The 27,332-nt window shown below is 33.0% G+C and overlaps 2 protein-coding genes across 4 annotated transcripts in view; one reads left to right on the forward strand and one right to left on the reverse strand.

Moving 5' to 3' along the window:
- LOC134527704 (uncharacterized) overlaps positions 1 to 17,995 on the forward strand; it is a 28,515-nt gene extending 10,520 nt beyond the window's left edge. Inside the window, exons 2-7 of one of the 3 annotated variants that reach the window (XM_063360610.1) lie at positions 1,305 to 1,502; positions 2,329 to 2,668; positions 2,750 to 3,087; positions 8,322 to 8,456; positions 11,934 to 12,009; positions 15,040 to 17,995. In XM_063360610.1, coding sequence (XP_063216680.1) covers positions 1,305 to 1,502; positions 2,329 to 2,668; positions 2,750 to 3,087; positions 8,322 to 8,456; positions 11,934 to 12,009; positions 15,040 to 15,251 — 1,299 coding nt within the window. In that variant the 3' untranslated portion in view covers positions 15,252 to 17,995. Of the gene's footprint in view, positions 1 to 368; positions 2,669 to 2,749; positions 3,088 to 8,321; positions 8,457 to 11,933; positions 12,010 to 15,039 lie in introns of those variants that run through there. The other 2 variants (XM_063360612.1, XM_063360613.1) reach the window with 2 other exon arrangements.
- Positions 1 to 27,332, reverse strand: part of LOC134527711 (D-ribitol-5-phosphate cytidylyltransferase-like) — a 348,603-nt gene that overhangs the window by 53,123 nt on the left and 268,148 nt on the right. The window lies entirely within an intron of this gene.

The following is a 27,332-nucleotide window of genomic DNA, read 5'->3' on the forward strand; positions in this document are numbered from 1 at the left end:
TCTGCACTTGTGAGTTGTACTTCATAGAAAGGCAAATTACCGCAGACAGAGAAAATCTGTTAAACAGGTAAACACAAGGTATTGAAAATGTGTTTTTAAACCTGGAAATGCAGAACAAATTATTATATCTTAGTTACAAAACAGTATCAGCGGTTCTTCTTTCTATTTAATATAATGTCTCTAAACTGGTATGCATTGTAATCAAATATGTGTGTAATTTAAATTAATCTCATCTAATTTTATTAACAATTAATAAACGTAAATGACAAACTATTGTCTTTTAATTTTAAGTAAAATCTTGGTTGCATTTCATTTTCTCGTGATCAAAATAAAGATGCATTGTCCCCAGTTTGATCAAATAAATGCATTCGTCTTATTTTAAAGTGGCACACTTGGTTATGTAATTTTAATGATAATGATAATTGTATAGGAAAATATTTAGTCATTTCTGTATGTTATGCATGTTAATGTAATTTTGTCTTAGTAACAATTTTATACTAATATTCCTGTTATCTTGATAGACAGTAGTTCGATGACGCAGGAAAAAATGTTAGGACAAGAAAAACACGGGAAACTCTGGGAAATTGACTAATGTAAGAGTGTGGGAATCCTGAAATAGAGAGAAATACCAACAGAAGCACGATATTTCCATCATTAGCAGTATTCCTAAAATTAGTAAAACTTTAATATTTTACAAATATTATGAAAGGCCTAAGGTAACATGGAATCCAATATAACGGATATAAATTTTGTTTTATTTTCAGTATTTTGAGAGTAAAATATGATCTTAGTATATACGTAACAGCTGGAATAAATTAATGTCCAAGTTTTAAACATTCGTGTAGGTGAGCTGAATATCTGTGCATTTAATAAACTTTTCCATAAATACATCAATGACGCAAACGACACAAAATTTCACATGAGACGATGCCAATAAAATTTTTGGTAAAGTCAAATAAATTCAGGCTTTATATAACCTCATTTAATCTAGGCAAAATTAATTGACAAGGAACGACAGTTGTAAATAAAAAGCAAACCGTGAGAATTGCCTTTTCGTCACATCAATCGACTTATAGATATTCGTATGCTCAGACATTACATTGACATTATATGTATAACTATATTTAATAAATATGGAACTATTTTCTGCATCATAAATGTTATTCATGAAACAATGTAAAATATTTAAAACAACCGGTTTCCTGCTAAAGAATTTATATGTAGGGAAACAACTTTTATCTTGTTTTTATAAACGAGTTATCATTAAGGGAGTATTTGTTTACTAATTTGATTTATTACTTCAGATATACCCTGCAGCTTACGCACTTATGACGAGAAGGACAACTGAAGCGTACGAAGCCGTTTTACGAGGTTTAATCGAAGAAGTGCCAACATTTAAGCCAGCAACTTTAATGAGCGACTTCAAACCCGCATTGCGCTCTGCCTTTCGACGTGTTTTTCCAAATGTATCAGTGAAAGGATGTTGGTTTCACTACGCCCAGGTAAAATACCATTCAATTATTTTAAATTTTAATAGCTGTGCTGTTTATCGTCATAAATCAATTAATGCATTGATTATGCAATCAAGGATAAAACTGGTGCAGAGCACTTAATAGCTAAAGCAAATTGGGATCGAATACTTGGTGGCATGGTTACAATACAATACACCACACTTTATGCATGCAATTCTAAGAAGTAGAATGTTAGGGCCAATGCAGTATTATTATTATTAATAATGATTTAAGTTTTCAGAGGTGTCACATTTATGTAACATAGGATCTGAAATTTAACTCCAACTCACGACTAAATATAATAATAGTTCTTGACCACTCAGCCAGTAACAAAATATATTGGAGGTCCTATTGTTTAAAGCTGTTGTCACAGTCCTTTCATATGGCTGCTTGGAAAAAAAGGTGAGGTTCATTTTAGTTTTATTTTATGGATCAATTGTGTATAGTCTGTCATTGCAAATGCAAAGCATTTTTCTCTACAATACCTTTACTGTAAAAGTGAAGTCTTTTTAAAATTAAATAACAGGCATAAATATCCGTTATAAAAATATTACATTGCAGCTCCTGCAGCTTCAGTAATCGTTTTAAGAAGCATAAATCTATTTACATGAAATTTAAAACTGACAGCACTTGAAATTGGTCTGCTTTCTAGCTTGGAAACTTTGAAGATACATTTAATTTTTTTTTGTCTCTGAAATTTAAGCTTTTATGTTTGTGTTGATGTGTGTAGGCTATAAGTGTGCATGTGTAATATTGTACTGAATGACTTTCTACCCTAAGAGCCAGATGGTTGGACACACATTCTGTATGTTCAAAGGCAATTTTTCGACGCGCGCAACAACTGGGAATGGCGAGAACAATCCGCTCTGAAACTGGAGAAACGGCTTTGAAGATGCTTATGGCCTTACCGTTACTACCCACAGACAAAATTATATCTGGAGTACAAACAGTGGAAGAATATTTGCTGCAGGAAAACATGATGGTTACGTTTCAAAGACTCACACAATACATAAGAGATTTTTGGATTGGTGTGGTGACGCCAAGTGTTTTGTCTGTAAATGGCCTCGAGTGGAGGACCAACAATGCCGTTGAGTCTTTTTACAGAAAGTTGCTTAAAGCTGTAGGTGGGCCCAGACCGGAATTTTGGCATTTCATCAGTAAGTAAATTTATTTTCATAGTAAATATGTTAAGAATGTTATAATATTTTCCTCGTTTGTTAATAACTATGTTTTTTCAGCCGCTCTTAGAAAACAAGACAGTTCGTTCCATACTACAAGGCGAAACGTAGAGAGGCAGGTGGCAGCCCAGAGAACGCGGCGTCGATCGTATGTGCGGCAGGACGAAAACATTCAGCAAATGCAGGGGGAGCTGTCTGAAGAATCAATTTCTATTAAAAGATTCCTCCAACGAGCATCCTGGACTGTGAGTTCGTTAGCAGAACGACTTCTACGAACATCTTTGGTGGCAGCTGTAATGGACGATGAAGTTACAGCTGAAGACGAATTCCAAGATGACACACCACCAGAACATCTTCCTGACATACTGTTTGATGGAGAGGTTACCATCACAGATGAGGTGAGTTAATTAAACATTTAAATACATATTTAGAACAAAGATAAAACTTCATTATTAGAATACATAATTCCCTAGTTTATATAGTAACAAAGCTTTACGCATTTTATAAGTGAAATGTTTTATTGGTAAACCGTATAACAAGATAAAGGAAAATCTGCGGAAAATTGTTACATCCGTATTACCAAATGTACTGAAATAATTTAAAATAGAGTCTTTTACTTTTTTAATAACACAATGGCAACTTAATTTCTTTTGTGATGAATCATGAAATAACTATAAATTTAGAAAAAAAGGGCTATATATAATATTTTGTAATGGAGTATTTCTCACCAGTTTGATTGAAACATAATTTTATTTGCGCGTTAATTTGAAGTCGGCAATTCCATGTATAAATATTTGCAATATTTAAATCAAACATTATATAACTTTAAATAACATTAGTTTATAAAAATATTAAAATAATTTAAGCAAACTTTAATGCCATGTTATTAATATCATGGCTTTACATTCATTGGTAGATTTTCAGGCATGCTAACACATTCCAATAATTCATAGTTTATTATATCTTAAGTTTATGTCGTCTCTAATGACGTTGTGGTCTGCTAGTTGTCTACTACAACTAAATTCTGAAAATTCTCACGTTCATAGTCGATTACCAAAATTCTTTGTATCACACTTCACAAAGATGTGACGTTGACCGGGGCTTTCCCCCAATGACCCTGACCGTCCTGACTCAGTTCCCCCCCCCCCCCCCCCCCGCGTTTGTAGAGCCGCAGTGCGTGGGCATGTGAGAGTTCAAACAGTGCGCCACGACCCCGGAAGACACCCGTTTGTGCAGTGCAATATTCCCAGTTCCAATTTAGTAGGAATTAAAATGAAATATATATTTTTCTTTTCATCAAGTGTATGTGGTTTCAGCAGACTGACTTGAAGTCCCCTGTTGTAATGTGATTTGAGTGAAATGTTTTCACTTGACAAAGCCGGAACCGGAAAAACGAGCGGATTAGAACTTGACCGAAGAAGGAATTATTTCAAACTTTACTTATTAATGAATCCTATTTTATAATCAGTAACGAAAGCTTTGGAGGACGTGCTTTATATATGTACGTGTCTGTGTTTTTATCAATAACGCATGGTATGAATTCGATAATCATAACGGTTTACTTATTCGGCGCAAAGACGCCTCGGTGAGAGCCCTCTGCCAGCTTAGTCTGACGTCATCACCGGCCGAGGTATGACGCACCGGAGACTTCATACGTTGCCGTCACTGAGCCAGTAGTTATGTATTTTATTTTAATTGTTCTAATTCACTTTCTTAATACCATAGAGTCCTACCTATGGCGGTATTCATTAATTAAGAAAACGAATCCTTGATTCTTGTGAGCTTTGATATAAAGTATTATAAATATTTTAGCTTGTGGCATTCAGATACCAATTATTTTTATTTATTTCATTTCATAAATTTTAATGTGCACTTAAACAAAATATAATCATACTAGATAATGCCCGGCATGCGTTGCAATGCCTCAATCAATTTTTTTTTGTAATTTTTTAAACGTATAGTAAGCATCTCTCTTTATCTCTCTAATTCTCTATCTCTCTATGTATATCTCTATAACTCTCTCTAACTTTCTATTTATATCTCTATCTCTCTATATATCTTTCTAGCGGACCCGACAGACATTGTCCTGCCCAAATGTACTTTTTGTGAGATATGGATATGGCGGTAAGTATTTCTACGCTGGACATTTTGTATCTTCTCATTATACATACCCCTCCTCTTGGGCACGCCACTGCCGTTACCAAAAACCTTTCCCATGGTTACGCAGAAGGCAACAACAATGCAAAAGCCCGTTGCTATGGAGGCTAATTATCAACAATGCTTAGTTTTTTTTTTGCTTTTAAAGCGTGTATTTTTAGTTTTTCTTAACTCAGAATCGAGATAAAATATCCAATTGTGAATCTAAACCATCCTCGAATCCCCGTGAACTCACACACAAAATTTCATCAAAATCGCGTACAAACAGACAGACAGAAAAAGTACTGTTTTATTATAGTAAGATAGATAGATTATTCTTACATGTTCGCATCCATGCAGTATATGAAAAATCAGCATGCATAGCCCCACACCTATAACTATACGTATCTGCTGCCCACGACTTTTTCCGCATGGAATTTTGTATTATCTTGCACCATTTAGAAATTTAAACATTATAACATAACAGTTGATACAGTTGTAGTAGTTTTCTTATGTTCACAAATGATAATTTTTCTCACCTCGATTTCAGTCTTTGAAATAAAAATATGTTACTACCTAAATTTTGAGTAAATATGTTTCTACTTTCAAATGTAATGACGGGAAGACACTTCATAAAATGTCTTTGTAAACCAAATTTACTGTTTTTTCCGTCTCGAGCTAGAATGTAAAGATTGTCTGCATTACTGACCCGCGAGCAAGCTACATACATTTCAGAGAGAGAGAGAGTGAGAGAAAGACACCTATTGAATGTCTATCTAACTAATTTTTTTATGAGAGCATATTTTCATTAAATAAATCATGAAATCATTCAACGATAAAAGCTGTTTATTTAATTAAGCGGACGGGTTCGCTCCAAGGAGAAAATTGACGGGGCGAGACCTCGTGGACATAGAGAAATGACATATACTCACTATTTGTGTGGCTATGAAACATGATTTTTTTTTTTGCAATTTAAATTGTAATATACAAAAAGGGTATTGAAAATTGAAACAAATATGGCGACACTATAAACTGTCAGGATCATTATTTTTTTCTTACTCTCTACTTAGTTCCTTACAATAGCAAAACTTAATGGCTTCTAATAATGCGTTGCAATTTTTGCTTTTAAAGCGTGTTTTTTTTTAGTTTTTATTAACTCAGAATCGAGATAAAATATCCAATTGTGAATCTAAACCATCCTCACTATTTGTGTGGCTATGAAACATGATTTTTTTCTGCAATTTAAATTGTAATATACAAAAAGGGTATTGAAAATTGAAACAAATATGGCGACGCTATAAACTGTCAGGATCTTTATTTTTTTTTTACTCTCTACTTAGTTCCTTACAATAGCAAAACTTAATGGCTTCTAATAATGTGTTGCAATTTTTGCTTTTAAAGCGTGTTTTTTTTAGTTTTTAATAACTCAGAATCGAGATAAAATATCCAATTGTGAATCTAAACCATCCTCACTACAGTAAAACCTCGTATTTACGTTCTCGTTATTTACGTTTTCCCGCAAATAACGTCATTTTATGTAGGTCCGTTTTATTGTACATTAACTTTCGTGTTGCATTTTCCCTGAAATTACACCGCTACGTAACCAAAAAACCCGGAATGTACGTTTCAAAACACGGTAAAAATGTAAATACTCGTCACGTTAGTCATAGATGTGAAAAGTTTGAAGTAGTTCGCCTATTGTCTGTAACCTTTCGTTTTGATGTATCGACAAGTTCTATGGTGCCTCTCCTCTACTAACGTTTTAATCTTTGCTGCCATAGAGAACTTTCGTAGCAGAACCACAAACGGTTTTATTTATGGTGTCATAGAGCACTCTCGTAGCAGAGCATAGTCCGAAGCGCTGAGCTATCGATACTACCGGAAAGCGCTCATACACAGTACGTATATTTAGTAGTGTTGCATTATGTACAGTACATATCTATGATGGCTTTCATTGTTTACATTAGTCAACGTCCGTTTTGGTTAGCACGTGTTTTATTATCGTTCACAATATTATTTATGGCAAGATTTTGATTGAAGATGGATAGGTATAAAGTTCCACGAAATACTTTATCTATTGAAGATAAAATTAAAATTATTCAGAAGTTTGACAAGCATGTGGGTACCCGAGTGGTTTTGGCCAAGGAACTGAATATTCCTGTTAGTACTTTAAACACAATAATTAAAAATAGGTAAATACTGATACATTTTTTTAAGCTAAAATTTAGCATTAACTGCCAATAAAAGTGCTTTCCCACAATTTACACTTTCCCGCAATTTACACTTTTTCCTTGGGGTTCCTTGAAAAGTGCAAATAAGGGGTTTTACTGTATTTGTGTGGCTATGAAACATGATTTTTTTCTGCAATTTAAATTGTAATATACAAAAAGGGTATTGAAAATTGAAACAAATATGGCGACGCTATAAACTGTCAGGATCTTTATTTTTTTCTTACTCTCTACTTAGTTCCTTACAATAGCAAAACTTAATGGCTTCTAATAATGCGTTGCAATTTTTGCTTTTAAAGCGTGTTTTTTTTTAGTTTTTCTTAACTCAGAATCGAGATAAAATATCCAATTGTGAATCTAAACCATCCTCGTATCCCCGTGAACTCACACACAAAATTTCATCAAAATCGATCCAGCCGTCTAGGAGGAGTTCAGTGACATACACACGCACACAAGAAATATATATATAAAGATAGAATTCCTGACAGAGTGTCATTGCGCTGTTAGGCGAGGGTATAATCAGGGTATAAACAGAACAAGAATACGCCAGAAATTAAGGAGCCCGCCTCGTCAGGGCGTATATGTGTTGGTGAGGTGAGATGATAAGCGTGACTCTCGCTGGTGTTACTAGCGCGGTGTCGAAGCGATGACCATTACACTAAATGGCGACTAAATGTAGATAAAGGTGGAAGTGGAATGCAAGGCCGTTAAGTGGTCTCAACAATATTAACGGGCGTTTCATGACAAAAAACTACTCTGGAAACACGTATTTTAGCCGTTTTCACTCTCCTAAAAATACAGTTTAAAAACGAAATACAGAAACAGAACGACTTTTCCGCCCTCACCGCATTCTTATATGCTTTCCGTAAACAAAGACCACTCGGATATATTGAGTAGTTTTCAAATCGCGTTTGTTCTACTGAAGCTCTGCACACCGTATGTGTGCCTTGTGTGCCTCGGTAGGCGGCGCCCTTGATAGCCTCAACTGAAGTTAGATGCAGTGCCTTGAGTAAATACATTTGTATTCTATGTTTCACACCCAATTTTTTTTTTTTTTTAGCTAGACCAGTATGAAATTCGTATTTTGCTCAATTTCTCTTTAATTAAACACTCTATGTATACAAATAATAAAAAAAACCAGCATTAATGTTTGTTGCTTGCCTTAAATACCCATGTTTTCATGTTTTGTATGCATCATATTCAAATTTATTTTTTATAATTGGTGTTAAAAAATTCAAAACATTTATTTGGTTATTGCATTGTTACAGACCACAAGCACATCCAGCTTGGTGGAAGAGAGGACACCAAATATTGGAAGAAGATATCGGCATCGTGAACCTCCATATCAGAGACCAAGAAACACGAATGAAGAAGCTGGAAGTTCGTTTGAATCAATTTTAGAGGTATACAGTCAAACAGTACTAACGAAATCATAATAGTGATTTCTAATAGTATAATATTAAATTGTTTCTGTATATTTTAATGCTTTGTATTCAATACTGGTAGATGTTTCTATTGTCCTCTGTGGATGATTTGATAGTGCACTACGAGTAGCATGATATGTCACAATTAAATTGGCTGGTCATAGCAGATAATTAAAATAAAAATCTGTTAATAAAAGGGTGAACTCACGAGCACGTAATTTTGCTAAGTTGGGTTTCAGGAGCGGATAATTATTTTAAGGATGAAAAATGTAAAATTAATAATGAATGTCATCCTTATTTTTAATGTTACATCAAAGTGAAACCACTGAATTCTACCGATGCGATGTGTAAAATTGTTTGTTAGCATGCGAATCATAGGACTGAAATATTTTTATAGCGTATAAGAAACAATTACAAATAAAATATTAAATGACTTTACTAACCTCCAACACAGAATGAGTTATAATTCGACTGATAAATTTTAGCTGTTAGTACAAAACTCATCCCTGCGTTGTAGTAAAATCATTTATTTTAAATATTTGAGCGTAACAACATTCTTATGTAGCCTACATAATTCTAACACAACCTATAACAAGGCGTTATGTTTATTTTTAAAAACAAATTCAAGATTATATCAAAATCTTTATTGAAATTTTTCTCTCTTAAAATTGTATTAACACGTACAGAAAACTACGTGTGATTAAATAACATGTGAAAAAAATTATGCCTACATACCGCAAATAACATTTCAATTATTTAGATCGTTACTCTTGAACAAAGTCTAATAACTGTTTTATGAAGTTTAGCTGTAACTTACTTCTGATTAAGCCACACAAATGACACGTCATCACAGTTGGAAAGTAAAGGCCTATTTCTGGTCTCAAATCAGCTTACAGAGCGAGGTGGCACAAATGTAACATATTCGATTAAAATTCTAAAGATCTCGGGATAAATTCCTGTTATGTCCATCAGATTTTGGTATCCCATGGTTTCAATAGATTAGATACTTGAGGCAGAATATGCAAAGTAATCTCATAATAGAATATGGCCAATTTTCTCCCCAGTTTCCATGGCCTGTATATTGTTTGTCCTAATAACATTGCCGAACGAGAAGTAAGAACATAATTAAAATTATTTTAGGATCATTATTTTGCATAAAACCAGGGTCAATTAACTATAAAAAATCAGATTTGTGGGAAAGTAGCTTTAATAAATTAATCTCAGCTGTCGATAGGGACGCTTTAGTTCATAGAGTTCTAACTGCAATATTTCGACAGCTTGACAGAAGAAGCTGTTGAATGTTCGATTTTAAAATAATTACTAAGTTGACATTTTCTGTATGAGAAAATTGTAGGAAATTCCTTATTTGCATATTAGAAAGTGAATAAAGAAATTCCGTATATGACATATATAGAAAATCAAAGATGTTTTATTGGGAAATCACAATAAAACCATTTTTGGTGAAATATAACTTTATTCCGTGCATCTTAAATTTCAAGAAATTAACTTGTTGGGTAGTACCTATTTTTGAGAGAATGCTATAAATTTAAAAACTATTGTTTTATTAATCCATTTTCAAGATCTGTTTAGATTACATTCACACAGGAAAGGAAATATTTAATGCAATAAACAGTTTAGAAACTCTTTCAAGCAATTTTCGTGTGCAATAAACAAATAAAAAGGTAATTAAATATTTTTCCCAAAAAGGTAAATTATTTTTGCATGTTAAAGAATGAATCACTGGTTGGTTACTTCAGCAAAGGAAGTGTGCAATTTGAAGAATTAAGAACACATTTTACACTCAGTAATACAATATACATCGGGAACATTACAACTATTCAGCTTTGAAATTGCTAAAAAATATAGTGTAACCCTTCATTACTATCCATCTTTAATTACCCTTTTAATTTTTTTTCGCCATTTGAATTTACTTTTGAATTGGCAGTATTTTGATACATATTTGATTTTTTTACTGTATTGTTATTATTGGTATAACACTGTATAGGGTAATCTTATTTTGATTGAAAGCACGGTTTACAATTTTTAATTTATAACCCTGGAAAAAATTAAACAAAAGTAATTGCACATAACTAAAAAAAATCATTTTTTGAAAATGTTACCACACAGTAATTAAAACATGAACGTGCTAATAAATTTACTATTCTGCAATCACCTTAGAAATAAATGTAATTGTATTCGCTGGCTGGGACGATATTTCATTATTTTTAAATTATGTCCTTTCTTTGGAAATTAATAACTATTAACTGATCTCTATGATGTTATTCAAACAGTATTAATTTATTTGTTGCTATATCATTGGGTTTTATGCAATAAAAAGTTGGAGGATTTGAAGCAAATTAATCCAATTTAACAGATTATGACGGGAAATTCATGATGGTACTATCTATTTCAACTCAATTACCTGTGTTTGCTTGTTGCTTAATGCTCGTCGTATTAAAATATGCCATGGGTGATATAAAATCAAAGGGAGTTGAATGATTGAAAATAGAACTTACGCATAGAGTCGTACTAGATTAATTTTTTTTAATAATTGGTCTTATATTTTTTAACAAACCCAAATAATAAAATAAATGCATTGCTGCATATTTACCAAAAACCAACTTTATAATCTCGTAGGTAATTTTATTTTGTGAACTTTATAAATCCATGGTTGACATACTTAAAACTATTAATTGATAAATTGCTTGCTGCTTATTAAAAATTGTTGCTATAATGAAGTACAAAGAAAACTACAGCTGGAACGAGCAAGCATTATTTATGTATTTTATCCACAACTTAACGCTAAACTGACTGTCACTCATTGCGAAATCAGCCATAATTATTTTATTTTTTGCATTAGGTGACATGATTTATTTATTGAAGCTTAATTTTAAACCAATCACTACTTTAGATTAAAAACTTGTTTTTTCGGGATTAAATACTGAATTGTGGGGAGCTTTGAGCTATTAGGCTCTATTTGTAAATTAACCGTGTCTTATTGGTTACTCAGACTCTAGTGAATAAAGGACAACTAGATTACTTCTTTACAAATTGCCATTATGTTTTGGAATACAAGATCTTGTAATTTATAAAATATGCAATGATCATGCGTACGCCACAATGGCTTTACAAGAAGCGTCATCCATTTCAATAAAAAAAAAGTGTTAACACCAAATACTTCTTATTTAATAGGCCATAGCATTAACGGATACAAAATTTTAAATCTACCTTGATTTATTCCGATTGAAATTATTGTAATTTTTTGTATTGTAAAAAATATTTCATAGTATCTTTCAATATACATGTCTGTCGTATCTTGACGTTTATTTAACTGCTTTCACTCAACGTGTAAGCACAGGGGGGAGTTTATATGGATTTTAAAAGGGTATATCTTGTGAGAAAAGTGCGGTCACTATCATTTAATGTTTAAAATGTATTGCTTTGTTCTCAATGAAGGTGTCTCTTCAAGAAAATGGAATGGATCAAGAAGTTTCAGAACGAGTTGAACAACCTTTATCTGAAGTAACTACAAGTTAGTACATTTGTATTTTCTATACAATGATATCAATTCAGTCACGTATGATTTTATGTAAGTAAACTGCAGTGTTAATTACTGCTAAATTCTTAAACTATGACAAAATGCATGAGTGTGAATCATGTTAGTAGGCTATAAGTCAGTGAGGTCCTCATCGAGTATTATAACGCACCCTATGATGAACTGCACCAACAATAATGATATCTTTTATACGGTTAATAAAAATTAAGCTTCCTAAAGGGATTAGATGGAACAATTATTTGGCCAGCGAGATAATTCGCAACGTCCGTGGATACCAACGATATATTGGTCGAGTATAAAACTTGCTTACTACCTAAAACATGTTCAGACATAATAAATTTATTTTTACAAGTGTTTGCATGGAGCTAAGGGGATGGCATTTTTCGCGAATAGATCTAAACACCTGTTAGACTGCAAGAAGGTATACCAGCGCAAGCTGTTTCTTCCTTGTGATTTGCGGTCGTCTGCAAGAGAAGACGTTGCTTTATTTGACCGGGCCACTCAAGACGCGTTTGCTTCCGTCACTGAATTACTGTCATTGATTGTATTGTAACAATCAACAAAATAAACTCATCCAATCACGACACACAGGCAATGCTATAGTGTTTTAACTTTCAACTAGTCTCTGAATTTTTCGCGAAATATGCATGCCCCTAAGCTTGGCTTATTGTGTACCTAAGTAAAACATGTGTAATTATTTACCCTTAAGATTGTGATGTTACAGATTTATGATAACAACTCTGTATGAAGTTAGGTTAACACAATTCAATCTTCTAAATCAGATATGTTGCCACACGTTTCTATTTACGTGTGCAGAGAATTTGATGTAGAGTATAACTTATCAAAGCTATTATAATTTATTTAAATTTTTGAGCAGAATTTATGGGATACAGAAGTTGTTTAGTTTAAAAAAAAATTTAAATACCTAAACCAGTTTATAATACACGTATCTGCTTGTTATGGTCATTAAAAGAAATTACTCACTCTGAGTAAGATGAACAGCAAGTTGCACGAAGGCACCTTTTAAGATCTCAAATGACCCATTGACGCACCAACATCCAAATATTAGCAAATAAACAATTTCATAAGATTGAACTCAACTAGTAGAATAAAACATTAGTACAAAATAAATTTACTGCCCGCTCGGTTGATATTTCTTTGCGAGTATTTAATATTACTTAGACAATTAATTATTTTCTTTATTTTCCAGTATATTTAAAATTTTGAGGTGATGTTTGAAGAAAGATTACATGAATTCATGACGATAGTGTGACTTTCGAAAAAAATTTTTCCAAATAAATTCGTTATATAGTCTCCATATCCAATACCATGCCAGGAATATATACATAAAATAAAGAGGTGATAAATCTCTGTCCATTTCGTTAATGGGTAAAATCGGACCAGTGAGGAAGAAAGCAACAATAACTTCTAAACTTTTAAGAAATTGGATTTCATTTTAAGTAATTATTCCTTCTTAATATAATACCATAAAAATTTAGTTTCTAAAGTTTTTTTTATAACACCAAACATTAGCTCTATAGGTGAAAAAATAGGGGTTGATGGACTGGAGAATTTATAACTTTTTAGGTCCATTTTCACATCTGTTAAGTTTTATTAACTTTCGTAAATTCATCTAAAAATAATATGAAACAGGTTTTATACAACCACCCCTTACTATAACGAGAGACTTAACTAAGATCGTAAAAACCAAACATGCATGGCTCTTATAAGAAACAATATTGAGGCCATAAAAAATGTTTTAGATATTGTTAAATATTACCATTATCTTTTTTCTGAGATATTTTTGATAGCAGCAACCTTAAGTGCAACATGATAATAAATTGTTTTAATACATAATTATGGAAGTAAATGCGTATTTTATTTTCACAGGAGTTTTCGCTAGCGGCGCAGCACAAAGTTTTCAGAATGCTCCAGATTTCCCTAGAATATTCTTCAAGATTCTATAAAGATCCGTGTAACGAAGTATGACATTTAAAATCTACCTGAGCGTGCAGCTGAGTCAGAAATAATTTTTAACCAGCAGGGCTAATATTTGCATGTATTGTTAAATAGGCGTATATACATTTCATAACTAGAGACCCGGAAAATTCGCGGGTTCAATGACCTCCAGGATAGAATCCAATGTCCTCTACACACTCGGGCAAATGCCAACTGTTCGTTGGCTGCTGACTTGTGAGTCGTCTCGACTGGGTGGCCTGTTAATCGACACTTCTATGAGTGAGGGTCTCTAATTGACCCTCAGTCCTCCAGATTAACAGTGAACCAATGACAGAAGCAGCACTAAGGTATATCTATTGGAATTTTAGCATAACACGAAATGAACCCGCGCATTTTCCGGGTCTCTATTCATAACATAATATTTCAATGTTTAAAATTTCTATATGTTTATGAATGTACGTGTAAAGAGTTTATAGTACATACAATTTTCTAAGACTAACATTTAAATATAATTTTATACTCGAACGAGTTTCAAAAACTCATAATAGTAGTCGATAATCATGAATATTAGTTATCAGCACCCACTATGCAAATCATGCATCTTCATTTTAATATAAGACACCGTATTTCGAAATAATTAGCTATAGGGAAGTACAATATTAAATTAAAATAATACTCATTTAATTTATTGCTATTGAGAAAAAAGTTGTGTTAATGAAGCGAAATGAATTGGAATGAATAATATAATTGTGTCACTACTCTAATATTTAGCCTAGGCTATATATATGCATATAAACTTTCTCCGCCTAATAAAACAGTGTTTTCTGGGAGTTAATGTTAATATCGCAGTAATAAAAACGCCTTAAAAGAGGTTTGGCCAACAGCCATATTGAGCAAATTTAAATTGTCTCTTTTCAAAAGCTAAAAAATACCTTCAAACGTCAATATGTATACTATAACAATTTAATTTGTTTTAGAATGTATTTTCATGAAATAGAACATGCAAAGTAACAACACACTGACACTAATGCATCAATATTTTTCCAGGGTTGTGCATGATTTGCAACATCGGCGAGCCAACTAACATCATTGTCCCTTGTCACCATCAAGGCTTGTGTGACGAGTGTGTGGCTGAGCTTAGGAGGAGAATGACTTTACCACCTGAAGAAGACGAACTGGGGGCATTGAATATAGAATATTCACTGTGCCCCTACTGCCGTACTCAAATACACGACTTTTTACGAATCCACATTGTGTGAAACTGTAAATAACGTAAATTTTTTTTTTTTCGTTTAGATTTAACCACCATTCTGTACATCACTTACCCAAACATAGTATATTTCTTGTAAAGTTCTTAACTGCCGTAAGTGTGTCTTAGGCCAGTTTTTTGATTGATACAACGGTAAATAATTAATTTCAATGGTGTTAAATTATGAGATTATTAAACATTATACAACTTACAAGTTTTAGAATCATTAGAAACTTAGGTATTTGTTTATATGAGTTTCAGAAAACGGCACCTTAAGATAATATAAGCTTCTTCTTAAAATTTGATTTATTTATTGACTTCTACATTTTGCCGACGAAGAAACCAAACCCAGAAATTAACAACAAATAAAAAGCCCATGGAAAAATCCCATCATTTGACAAGATTTATTTCGGAATTCAAAGTTACGTTACTCCAAATACGTTCAAATATGTTTCAATTTACCAACGTCACTTGACACGGTACTGTTCTTTTTATCCCTAGCTGAACGCAGTGAATGAATGCAAACCCGAATTCTGGCATAACATAACGATCTCGACTAATCGAAATTAGTCACTGGTGCGCTGAAAAGAAGCCAGTAGTTGAAGTAAGCATACATCAAAGATATAGTATGAATGGATTATCAATAAACAATTCTGATAGAAAAATCTTGGGTTTGTAATTATGTTTACTAGCCTTTTATTTTGTTAGGCGAATGTTGTTATATTGGAAAATTTTACATTTAAAAAAACCACAACCCAAAGATTTATGACTAATCGAGGTAACTGTTGCAAAAACAGCGTCTGTGGTAGGAATGTCACACACACACACATATATAATATTATTTCTCAGGTAATAATGTGCGAAGCTTAATCCATTATACCCCTATAATCAGCGAGACGCTGAGACACCTTGACCAGCATCCACAATAATATATTATAAGTTTAAAGTGTGAAGAACGACTTCGTTAAAAAACATCCTTTAGTCTTTTAGGTTAAAAGTGATACATGCAGTATATTTTTGTAATAAAATACTTTTTTATCATTTTGCAACATAAAAAGGTTAAACGAGAAAGGAATCCAACACAAAAATTTATTTTTTTATTAAAAAAAAATTTTTTCCGTTTCTTTTCACATGCAGTTTATTAACACTTTTTTAGTTAATTTAATATAAATGGCTGAATGGGCTGCAAACGAGTCGAATTTAAAGTTAAAAAATTTTCAGGGTTGTTCGCGGGCTCGTTACATTCCCGGGCTTCTGTTAGCACAGTTTTATGATTCTAAGTGTCTATCCCGTCTCGGTCAGGAGAGTTGTCACTCGATGGGGTGTATACGCTACTATTATTGCAAACTAACAATTTCCCCCCCCCCTTGTTTTTTTTAACCAAAATACGTGTCATTCACATTCATAGCTGATTATTTTACTTGAAGAAAACTGTAATTTCACTTTCAATATCCAGCAAATTTTATTCATGTAACGTTTACTTAATGATAAACGTGCAAACCAAAAATTGTTACATAATCGAAATGGTGACAATTTAATCATTCAATTCAAGTTCGTCAAATATAGTCTGTCCTGTAATGTGGATTCTATTAATCGGGAGACCTCGGCAAATAGTTTTGTTCAAATACAAACATCTATGATGAAATTTGTCGTACAAGTGTGTATGAATGTATCAGTTGATTATTAAAGAACCTACTTAAAAAACATTTTCAGAAATATTTTGTACTTATAGACACCAATTTTTAAGAAGCCGTTTAAAATGCGTTATATATGATGAATATTTGAGTAAATATATCGCGATTATTAAAACCATTAGTGTCGAAAAACGAATATGTTAACATCCGCAACAAAAAATATGTTAACCCGACATTCTTAGTTTAACATTCGTAACAAACACCATATTTTAATTAAATGTGTAAGTTTATTACATACACTTTAAATGAGCGTATAAACATCTCTGTAACTTAAACTATAGTGGCTAATTTCTGGAACATAAGATGGGAATTTATGGGCTATGCTCCTTGATCAGGTACAAGTTCAGTTCCCGGCTGTTATGAATCAGGCTGAAGCCGTTCCTGGCCCTTTAAACATGAATATGCTTTGTGCGCAACTTTAATTTTACATTAGTTTTAAACCTTATTTTCCATATTCCTATTTGAACTAAATTGTTATTCCCTCTGTTTAAAGAAAAACCATTGCTGAAAAGGAAATTTAGTTAGGAATAGTAAATAACTTAGATAATTTCTGTGGAGTTTTTTTTTGCAACGGTTATATATTTAAGATTTACGGTTTTCATGAACTAGCAAAAGAGTTCCTGGTCCATGCATCGGTAGCATTGATGTCGCAATTCCCACGTGTAATCGCATTTGTGCATGTATTAACGAATTTGGTTTTGCTTTAAAAATGTCAGTGTTTTTTACTATGGTTATATTTTGTTATGATGAAAAATCTTTTTAGAATAGTTACAACATTTTTATCAAAATGGAAGTGTTTTGTGTTAAAAATGTATATAAAGAATAATATTGGGTTTTTGCAGTCAATCGTGTGCATAGTGTGGTATACAAACATATTTCGTGGTTAAGGTTATTAAAAGAGTCCATCAAATGAAAAAAATCTTTTTTTTGTGAAAATTTGTTGTTTTGGTTCAATGGGTAGTTTCTGTTTGTGTTCATAGCTAATTACTGACTGATATTTTGTTTATTTGTGTTTAAATATTAATATTTTCTTCTATAATATAATTATATTCTATGCTAATGTGTGTATTTATTTTGTAATTTTTTTAAATATAAAAAGAAAAATTTTCTTATATATGTTACTTTGTCTTGTTTTTTAAACTGTAGAATATATAAATATTTAAATAATTTGTTTTTTACTATACCAATTTTTTTTATTTAGGTTGTGTTTAAATGCATCATACAATAATTGTAATAAATCTATTTCAACACTAATGTTTTATGCTTAACTCTTTGACGCCAAACTGGTGATTTGTAAGTTACATCATAAGGTTTTTTTTAGAAAAACTTCAAATATTATGCGTTTTAATAAATAAAAATCTAAATTAAAAATGTATTTTGGAAAAAATTATTTAATCCCGCCCTTTGATTAATTTTTGTGACCAGCCGCTACGAGTGCTATTTGAGTGTTTTAAACACCGTAGTTGCAAATCCATAGATTAGTTTTGTCTTAAATTTCATATTACCACATTTTATAAATAAAAAAGTTTTTCTGATTGGTTATAAAAAAGAGGATCTATTATTTATATATAGCCTTTCTGTCAAGACGCATGGCTACGTTTCCCTATACGTTTAAATAGCTATCTGTTAATAATTATAGCTACTCTCGTAATCTTACGGAAAATGATGTAGGCCTATGATGTGAATAAGGTTGTTTCGAAATTAAATTTTAACAGTCATATTTGAATGTTAATTTGGTAAGCGTATTCACGTGGCCTCTGTTCTTGCAGTACCACTTTTTATTGAGTTCTGCTATGTGCGCCTTGTCCGGAACACTAACAGAAGGGATGGGGAATATTTAATTTTGTCTCATGTAGCGGTCGCGACTGTATCTGTAAGTCGCAAGGCCAGGCCACAACCCGCGATAGCGAAAATACCACGTCACGTCACGTCACTAGAGCAACACTAGAGCAACAGCATGTCGTGGGCCGCATGTACCCGCAGCAAGTCGTCGTCTGTGGAGCAGCAACTCGCGACACGCCCAGCGCTGCTTGTCCAGCGTCACACTAGTACTTCCTCAGCGCGACGCGCGACACGAGCGTGGCCAGTTACTTTTCGAAATAACATGTGAATTCAACCTAAATGATATCGCCTATCGCGAAATAACGAACAAAGCAAGAAATCACTATTTCATCGCACCGAAGTAGGGCACTGCCCAGTTTCTGTATGTTCAACATTACTATATAAATGTGCAAAATATATTTTTAAAGTTTCCATTAAAAATATATATTTTTAAAAAATGTCTGGAATATAAAGAAATTTTTCTTAATTTCAGAAAATAACTTCTATAAAATGAAGGCAATGAAATATAAGCTATTTTGGTTTCTCTGAGATTACATCAATTCAAAGTTTGTTTAAATTAATGTCATACTATAAATATTAATAAAACTTTAAAACGAGATTAAAATAACTTAATAAACTAGTATTTCATTAAAAACCAAACAAAATCATTGTTCTTCCAGTTCCATGCACGAAAACCCGTAAATAAATAATATTTGCGTTAAAAATATCACATCCTCATACATTACAGATTTGGTCATGCGACTTTGCCGCCACTAACTACCAGTGTACTTCGAATACATATTTCATTTTGCCCGTAATAACAATAAGCCTTCATAGTTGAACCGTCGCCCGGCGAAATGCAACTACCGATCCCTTATGATGCCTTATCTTGATGGCATTACGTCATTACGTAAGACGCCTTAATGCGGCCGTCATAAGTTAATACTGTTACGACCCGCTGTGGGACATAAAGGGTTCGTAAGGATAGCCCAATTAATTTTCCACTATCTTTATTTAAAAACTGCTCTTTACACTCTTATTTACATTCTTTTTTGTGCTGGTATCGGGATGTAGACTGCTATCAAATTATGAAATGACAATATAATAAGGGACTCCGAAACATAAATTTCAATTTCAAGTACGTCGTAGGTTGTGTTAAAATCTTGGACCCCTCTCGACATAAATATGATGCGTTGCTAATTAAGGCCACAGACAATACAGAGTATTCTCAAGAAAACTATTAGTTAATTCATTGGCAAATAACCCCTTCTTCCACTCTCCAACTTGCTTTTGGCAATGAATCAGTCATTCAGTATTATCTGAAGTCGAATAAATGTTTGGGTGCAAGCACTATTACTTAAAATGGTTGTCCCAATCACATCATACAGTGGTTACTTTTAGAATGAAGTAAATAGAAAAAGCAAAACGTCCGTAGTAGGTAAGTTACAACATTTTTCCTATGGCAATGGTAACTTAAAAGTCTGTTGATAAAATACACTACAATCTTAGGTGATGGAAGAGAAATACCACGAGAGGTAGAGAGAAAGAGAGAGAGAGTTAAATGTGTGATTCAGACGTAACACTGACAGAGTGGATATCTGGACAGCCAACAGAGAGCCGCATTTTTGGCCGCACGAGTCACGCTGAAATTTGAACTCAGTTAAAACTTCTGTGTAGCGAAAGAGCAGAAAACACCATTTTGCCTAAATTTCTACAAATCCAAGCTAAAAATAAACACGTAAACGGGAAAACAGCCTTCCATAATTATATCAGCTATTTGTAAAAAGAGTAGGTAGTAAATTACTAACCAGTAACGCATCCAAAAATATGTAGGTATATTTTAAACGAAAATTGTTGGTTTTTTAATGTAGTTTGAGAATATGGAAATATGTTGTGCAAACCACAAATTAATTAAAGTTAAAAAGACAAAAAATATAAAAATACTGCACAAATTTAAACATAACAACTCATACAATTTCTTTATTATCACACTTCAACTAATGGGAATTATTCAGAAATGCACTAACTTACGCGTGACGTGTGACCTCTAACGAGGTAGAGTTGGTAGGACTCTGTTAAGGTTAGTTCTACTCGTAGTAGAATTAACCTTAACTCTGGTTCAAATTCATTTTATCAATCTTGATTTTTTTACCAAATTTTTTCCCCAAAGAACACAGCGCAATTGTCTAATGAACTCGCTGTCACGTTGTAACCGGCTGTCTGGCTAAACTTTTTCTGCATCCCCAATGAACAATGCTTGTGCAATATTATTCAGAAAATAAAATGGAAAATTGCAGCTTAACTTGTACTTTTATGTAAAGGGAAAATTTAATTTCTTTGTTCCTGATCTAGCCCAAAAATGTGCAACAATTTTTAACAAATATGTTTACGAGATTTATTAACTATGAACCCATTTTCTGAACATTAACATTTCTATTTTCTCTATAAAAACTATATTCAACTCAAAGTTTTGACGTGTATTTTACATACATATTGTAGGTATATTCCCCAACACTATTGTTAGTTTAAAGAGAAGAAAGCCTTATTACGCAACAACAGCATTATATGAGAAATTAAAATTTTAAATCAATAACATTTTTATTATTTGGCTCAGAGTTCCGTAAACAGCGACGGCAATAGCAGTAACGGAAAAATTATATTTTAAAAACTCGTTTTAAATTTATATTTTTTAAAAGAAGTGTATTTAGTCCAATGTTAAATCATTTTATTTATTATAAATATACAAACAAAAAAATAATATTTTTATGGACACTTATATAACGTATTCATTAAAAACCTGAATAAACTCAATACATCGTTCTAATGTGGCTGGAAAACCATTTCCTGATGTCCATTCAGCGATATGTAGAACTGACAGCACTACCTATACTTTGAGATGTGAACTAAAAGAAAATGTTTATGTAGCCAAAAGAGTGCAGCACTGAATGCAGGCAGTGTAAACAAAATATTTCTCACTACAGACTTTTCAAAATATTTATGCCTTTTCATACAAAATTCTAAGTGACATGATTCGGTGTTGTGTGTTTCTACGTTACGTGTTTCTAAGTTATGACAGTTCTAAGTTGTGTGTTTCTAAGTTGTGATAGTTCTAAGTTATGACTTTCTACGTTACGACATTTCTAAGTTGTGTGGTTCGGCGTTACGTGTTTCTAAGTTACGTGTTTCTAGGTTATGACAGTTCTAAGTTGTGTGTTTCTAAGTTGTGATAGTTCTAGGTTATGACTTTCTACGTTATGAAGTTTCTAAGCTGTGTGGTTCGGCGTTACGAGTTTCTAAGTTACGTGTTTCTAAGTTATGATAGTTCTAAGTTGTGTGGTTCGGCGTTGTGTGTTTCTACGTTACGTGTTTCTAAGTTATGACAGTTCTAAGTTGCGTGGTTCGGCGTTGCGTGTTTCTACGTTACGTGTTTCTAAGTTATGACAGTTCTAAGTTGTGTGTTTCTAAGTTGTGATAGTTCTAAGTTATGACTTTCTACGTTATGACGTTTCTAAGTTGTGTGGTTCGGCGTTGTGTGTTTCTAAGTTACGTGTTTCTAAGTTATGACAGTTCTAAGTTGTGTGTTTCTAAGTTGTGATCATTCTAAGTTATGACTTTCTACGTTATGACGTTTCTAAGCTGTGTGGTTCGGCGTTGTGTGTTTCTACGTTATGAGTTTCTAAGTTATGACAGTTCTAAGTTGTGTGTTTCTACATTACGTGGATTGTTACGAGTTTTCTTAGTTATACATGTTCTACGTTGTGACTTTCTACGTTATGTGTGGTTCCCTTTTGTCACATGAACTTACTTATGATAACAAAGCAGGCACTATCCAATACATAACCACCTCAAGAAAACTGTAACACTTAAGGGCAGGCCCGGACTGGCCAGGTCGGCTAGTCGGCAATCGCCAAGGGTCCGCGGGCCAGGGGGGCCCCCAAATAAATTATTTTTCTACAAAATATTTAATAGATTTACAAAATTGCCTCTGTACATTTTTGATTTTGGGTCGCATATATTACGTTTTACACACCTACAATCCCCCTAGTACATATTAAGTTAGCGACAAGCGAGGGGCGTAGATAGCAAGAGAGAGAATTCTAATCTAATCTAATGTTTTAAAGTATATAAAATGTAGCTAACCTATCAAAATTGACCATTTGTTGTCCATAACAAGCCACAAGCACGCACACACACGGCAAAGGAAAAAATTGTGGCGGCCGCAGCAATGTACAAGTATTGCACATAATGTATAAACAGTGATTTCTCCTAAACTTCTTGGAGTTTCGTATCTCCGCAAGTTGGGTTAAATAGTGGGAATTTTGTAGCACAAAATAAAAGTAGTACCGATTTTTAAGTATTTTTTCAAGGAAGAGGGACTAGTCGAGATAATTACTGAACTGAACCTTAAACTTAGCTGAAGTACTAACAGAAATGGTGACAAAATCATTTGCTATGCAAATAAGTTATAGGCTAGCGAATCAAGAAGACAACTGTTCTTTAATTCTTCTTATTCATTTACAACAAATCAGCCTTAACATATAATGTATCACATATTTTCTATTGCAAAGTATAAATTCGTTATGAACAGTGAATAAAATATTGATTCTTGTAAAAAAAATAGGCAACTGAACTTACCTTAACCTCGAAATTATTGATTACAAATAAAAATTACTGCGTACTTGCTTTAAAAATACTTATGTACATTCTATTACTACACAACCATCACGCAAGAGCTCAAACACACTTTATTCGATAATACCGGTGACATCAACACATTTAATTTTAATGTGCTTAATTTTCTCAAGCATAAAATATTTCATTCACAAGCTCGTTTACATAGTTAAAACCTAAAGAAATGAATCAACACCAATCTCTTGAAGGAATTTAAAAAACAAACGCTTATTAAAATAACAAAGAGCACCTTTAAAAAGCCTAGTTAACATTTCAAAGACTATTGAGAAGAGCCCATTATCAGCATGAAGTGTTTAAATTGTCACGTTGAAGTGGTCTCAGAGCTACGTCACTCTCAACGGACCAATGACCGCACAGCGGCGGTATGAAATGATCTCTCTCCACAGATCTTGATCTCGTAGGCAACGGTACTACGTGGTTCGATAAATCGATTTACGATTCTCGATGTATTTCCGTAGCGCCATTTGCTACAGTACACATACGGCGCAGTAAACCTTTGCTTTGTTTTTACCGTTTGTTTTTACGCTGTTTGTCAACAAAGTGTAGTTTGTGCGGATTTTTGATAAAGTGCTCACATTTTACCATACAGTAATTGTTTTTACGTGTTTATGATAATATGGGGCTGACCAAGTCCGTTTCCGTACATTCGTGCGCATCGGAATATAAAGGCCGTCATTTTTATGTTAGCGATACAAATATTTTGATGTGCAAGCCGTGCAACCTTGGCATCAACTGGGAGAAAAAGGATACATCGGAAAAATATATAAAAACATCGGGTCACATTGACAGACACAAGCAATTTTCTGAGCAAGATGACAGGAAACGACAGGCAACATTACCAACCACACTGCATAACCAAAAAAAAGCAAAAATTGAGAAAGAGGAATTTATTGAAGAGACTTGTGAAAATGTTTCTCAAGGCTAATATCCCTCTTAGAAAAATCGATGATCCAGCTGTAAGGGAATACATCAAAAAGTAAATTCCTGTTTCTGGGGACATGCCCCAAGCATCTACACTGAGAAAAAATTATGTCCCTGTGGTTGGTGAAGCAATACAAGAGGAAATAAAGCAAGCATTGCAAGAAGTGTATTTGGCCAGTTGCTCATTTTTAAATAAAGCAAACGGCACAACATGCAGTCAGGCTATACTGGAGACACTAAATAAGTACAACATTTCTTATGACAATGTAGTGGGTCTTGTATCTGATTCAGCCAGATACATGGGAACTTGTTTTGCTGGTTTATGGACGAATATTGGTGAAAATCTTATTCAATTTCAGTGCTGGGCACATAAAATTAGTCTGGTTGGTGACTGTTACCTCAAAGAGTTTCAGGAACTTAATACACTGGTTGTAAAAATGAAAATGGCTTTTCTTCATTCAATAAAAATAAAGCATGCATATATTGCATATTTAGATCATCACCATCCTGAATTTCCTGAAACTTTGTTTCCAGCACCTGTACTAACAAAGTGGAATTCATGGTTTACTTCAGTAGAATACTTGGCTCAGTATATACAAAACTTGTGAGCTTCTTTTCAGAAGGTGAGTTTGGCAACAGTAGCAGTGCCTATATTGTTGAAATATTTGAGGATCAGCACTGGAGCCAGAAGCTCAAAGTAAAATGAAAGCTCTTATCACTAACTTGGAAGGTTCAGCATACCCTTATGCTCACAAGTTGTGGGATGAGTTGGTTACGTTGCAAAACAGTTTGCAGCGTTATGCTGATAGTGCTTTCCCACAAGGTACGCTCAAGCTTTTGAATGAGTATTCAAACATGACTAAGAAGGAAGAAGTTAAAGTACAGATCAAGTCATGCATGCAAAGATGCCTTCAGACATTGGAAAACCACATGGGTGGCACAGAAGCCAATCAGTTTTACCAAGGGTTAGGTGCTTTTTTCGATCCTGCTACAGCCGGCCAAAGACTACAAGTTGACACGCAAAAAGCTGAACAACATAAGAAACGACTCACATTTATGTCTGGCATGAATCCAGACACTTTTTCTGAGGGCTACTGCTACTTTTACAAGCAGCTGTCATCTAATCTGAGAGAAGGATGTGAAGTTGACGTAGTTCAGTTACTACTTGCTGTGAAGATCAAGTATCCTGAATTCTCAGAAGCAGCACTTCCCAGCATATGGGCACCAGTAAGCAGCATCGAAGTTGAAAGGTTCTTCAGCAAATATAACTTGATTGTGACAGATAGGAGAAACAGGATGAGTGAACAGACTGTAGAGACCTGTTGTATGCTTTCTTTCAATTCCATTGACAACTCTTAATTTAGCACAAAGAAAAAATTTTTTGGAGTTGTGCTGCAATGTACATACAAATTATTATCATAATTGACTGAAGGAAAAACTTATAATGGGTTGTGTTGCTGTGTCCCAATTATGTTCCTTTCCATAACAAATGGATAAAAACACTTCTGTGTTGTGTTTGTGTGCCAATTACATTGATTTTTTTATTAAGTTAAATGATAAATGTTTTAGTTGTAGGTCCAGTTTTCTTTTTTTCATAGAATAGTTAGTGCTTATAAAATTCTATAATATTGGTAATAAATGCTATAAAAATGCTACAAGTAAATATTTCGATGCTATAAATGACCAGAATAAATGGTATTTTTCACCCTCTCTATTTATGTAATATCTTACAAGTAAATAGGGATCTGTATTATGTATTTCTAATTAGTAGATGAGATCTAACATTTTGTGACAGTGATGTGAAACAATATCCCACTGTAAAAACATTACACTATACACAAACATAGAAAATACAGAAAACATTTTACTGATATAATACTGTAAATTCACATTTTCTCTTAATCACAAGAAAATTTTTGTTAAGCATAATACAGTTTAATATATTTATGTTTATAACTGTCAATAATCTGTGATAACACGCCTCTAATAAAGAGCTTTGTGTGATGATGCCTGACTGGCAGTGTTAAAAAATTCACCCAGTTCTGTTAAACGATGTGTAGGTTAAGCCTGACTTGTACAGCTTTTTTGTATTTTACCTTGTTCTTCGGGTAGTGGCTGGGTAATGAAAGATGCAAATGCGGAAAAAGTATCTGAATTGTTGTAGACGTTTCGCTGAGGAGAAACGTGAGCAGAGTGACCAGTGTAGCTTGATGTAGGGTAGTGTCCTGGTTAAGCCTGTGCGAAGTGGACTTTTTCAGTTCGAATCGAATTCGAAGCGAATATTGTAAATATTCGCAAATTCGAATTGAAGTTCGAATAATTTTTCAAGATGTGTTAAATACTGCTCCCACATGACATACAGCACAATTATTTTCATTTTGTACTGTCACCACCCTTAAAAAGTTTGTTTCTAATCTTTTGTCTCACACAAGGCACTTAAAACATAATATTGAAACCTTAAATTATATTAATAATATCTCCTTAAAGAATATAAGTGTTTGAATGAATGAAATGATTATAGAATGTTCCATTACATACTTTTGTGATCTTCAATAAAATGAGTCTGGAATTAAATTCTCTTATAGCTTAAGGGGATTGGTGCACCAGCATCGTATTAAAAAAAAAAAAACAATATATTTGTTAATGATTCAGCTGCTAGAGAACATTTAAACCATTCTGGTGTAAAATGTTTATAAATTTTCTTATTTTAATTAAGTTATTGCTGATTTTCGGGAATTTTTTTCATTCAAGCTTTACTAAAAAACTATAAAGAATTCAGTGTTAAAAGTTTCCCAGATAAATTTTCAGACACGGGAGATATGAATATGACCATTATTTTTTCTGTAATCATTATTTATTTAACGTATTTACAATTTGAATTTTAATAAGTGAGCTACTACAAAATTGTGTGATATTCATTTACGAATTTAATAACATTTGCGTTTTCATTTGTCATTTAAATG

This window comes from Bacillus rossius, chromosome 1 (assembly GCF_032445375.1).
Source record: "Bacillus rossius redtenbacheri isolate Brsri chromosome 1, Brsri_v3, whole genome shotgun sequence".
Taxonomy (NCBI): domain Eukaryota; kingdom Metazoa; phylum Arthropoda; class Insecta; order Phasmatodea; family Bacillidae; genus Bacillus; species Bacillus rossius.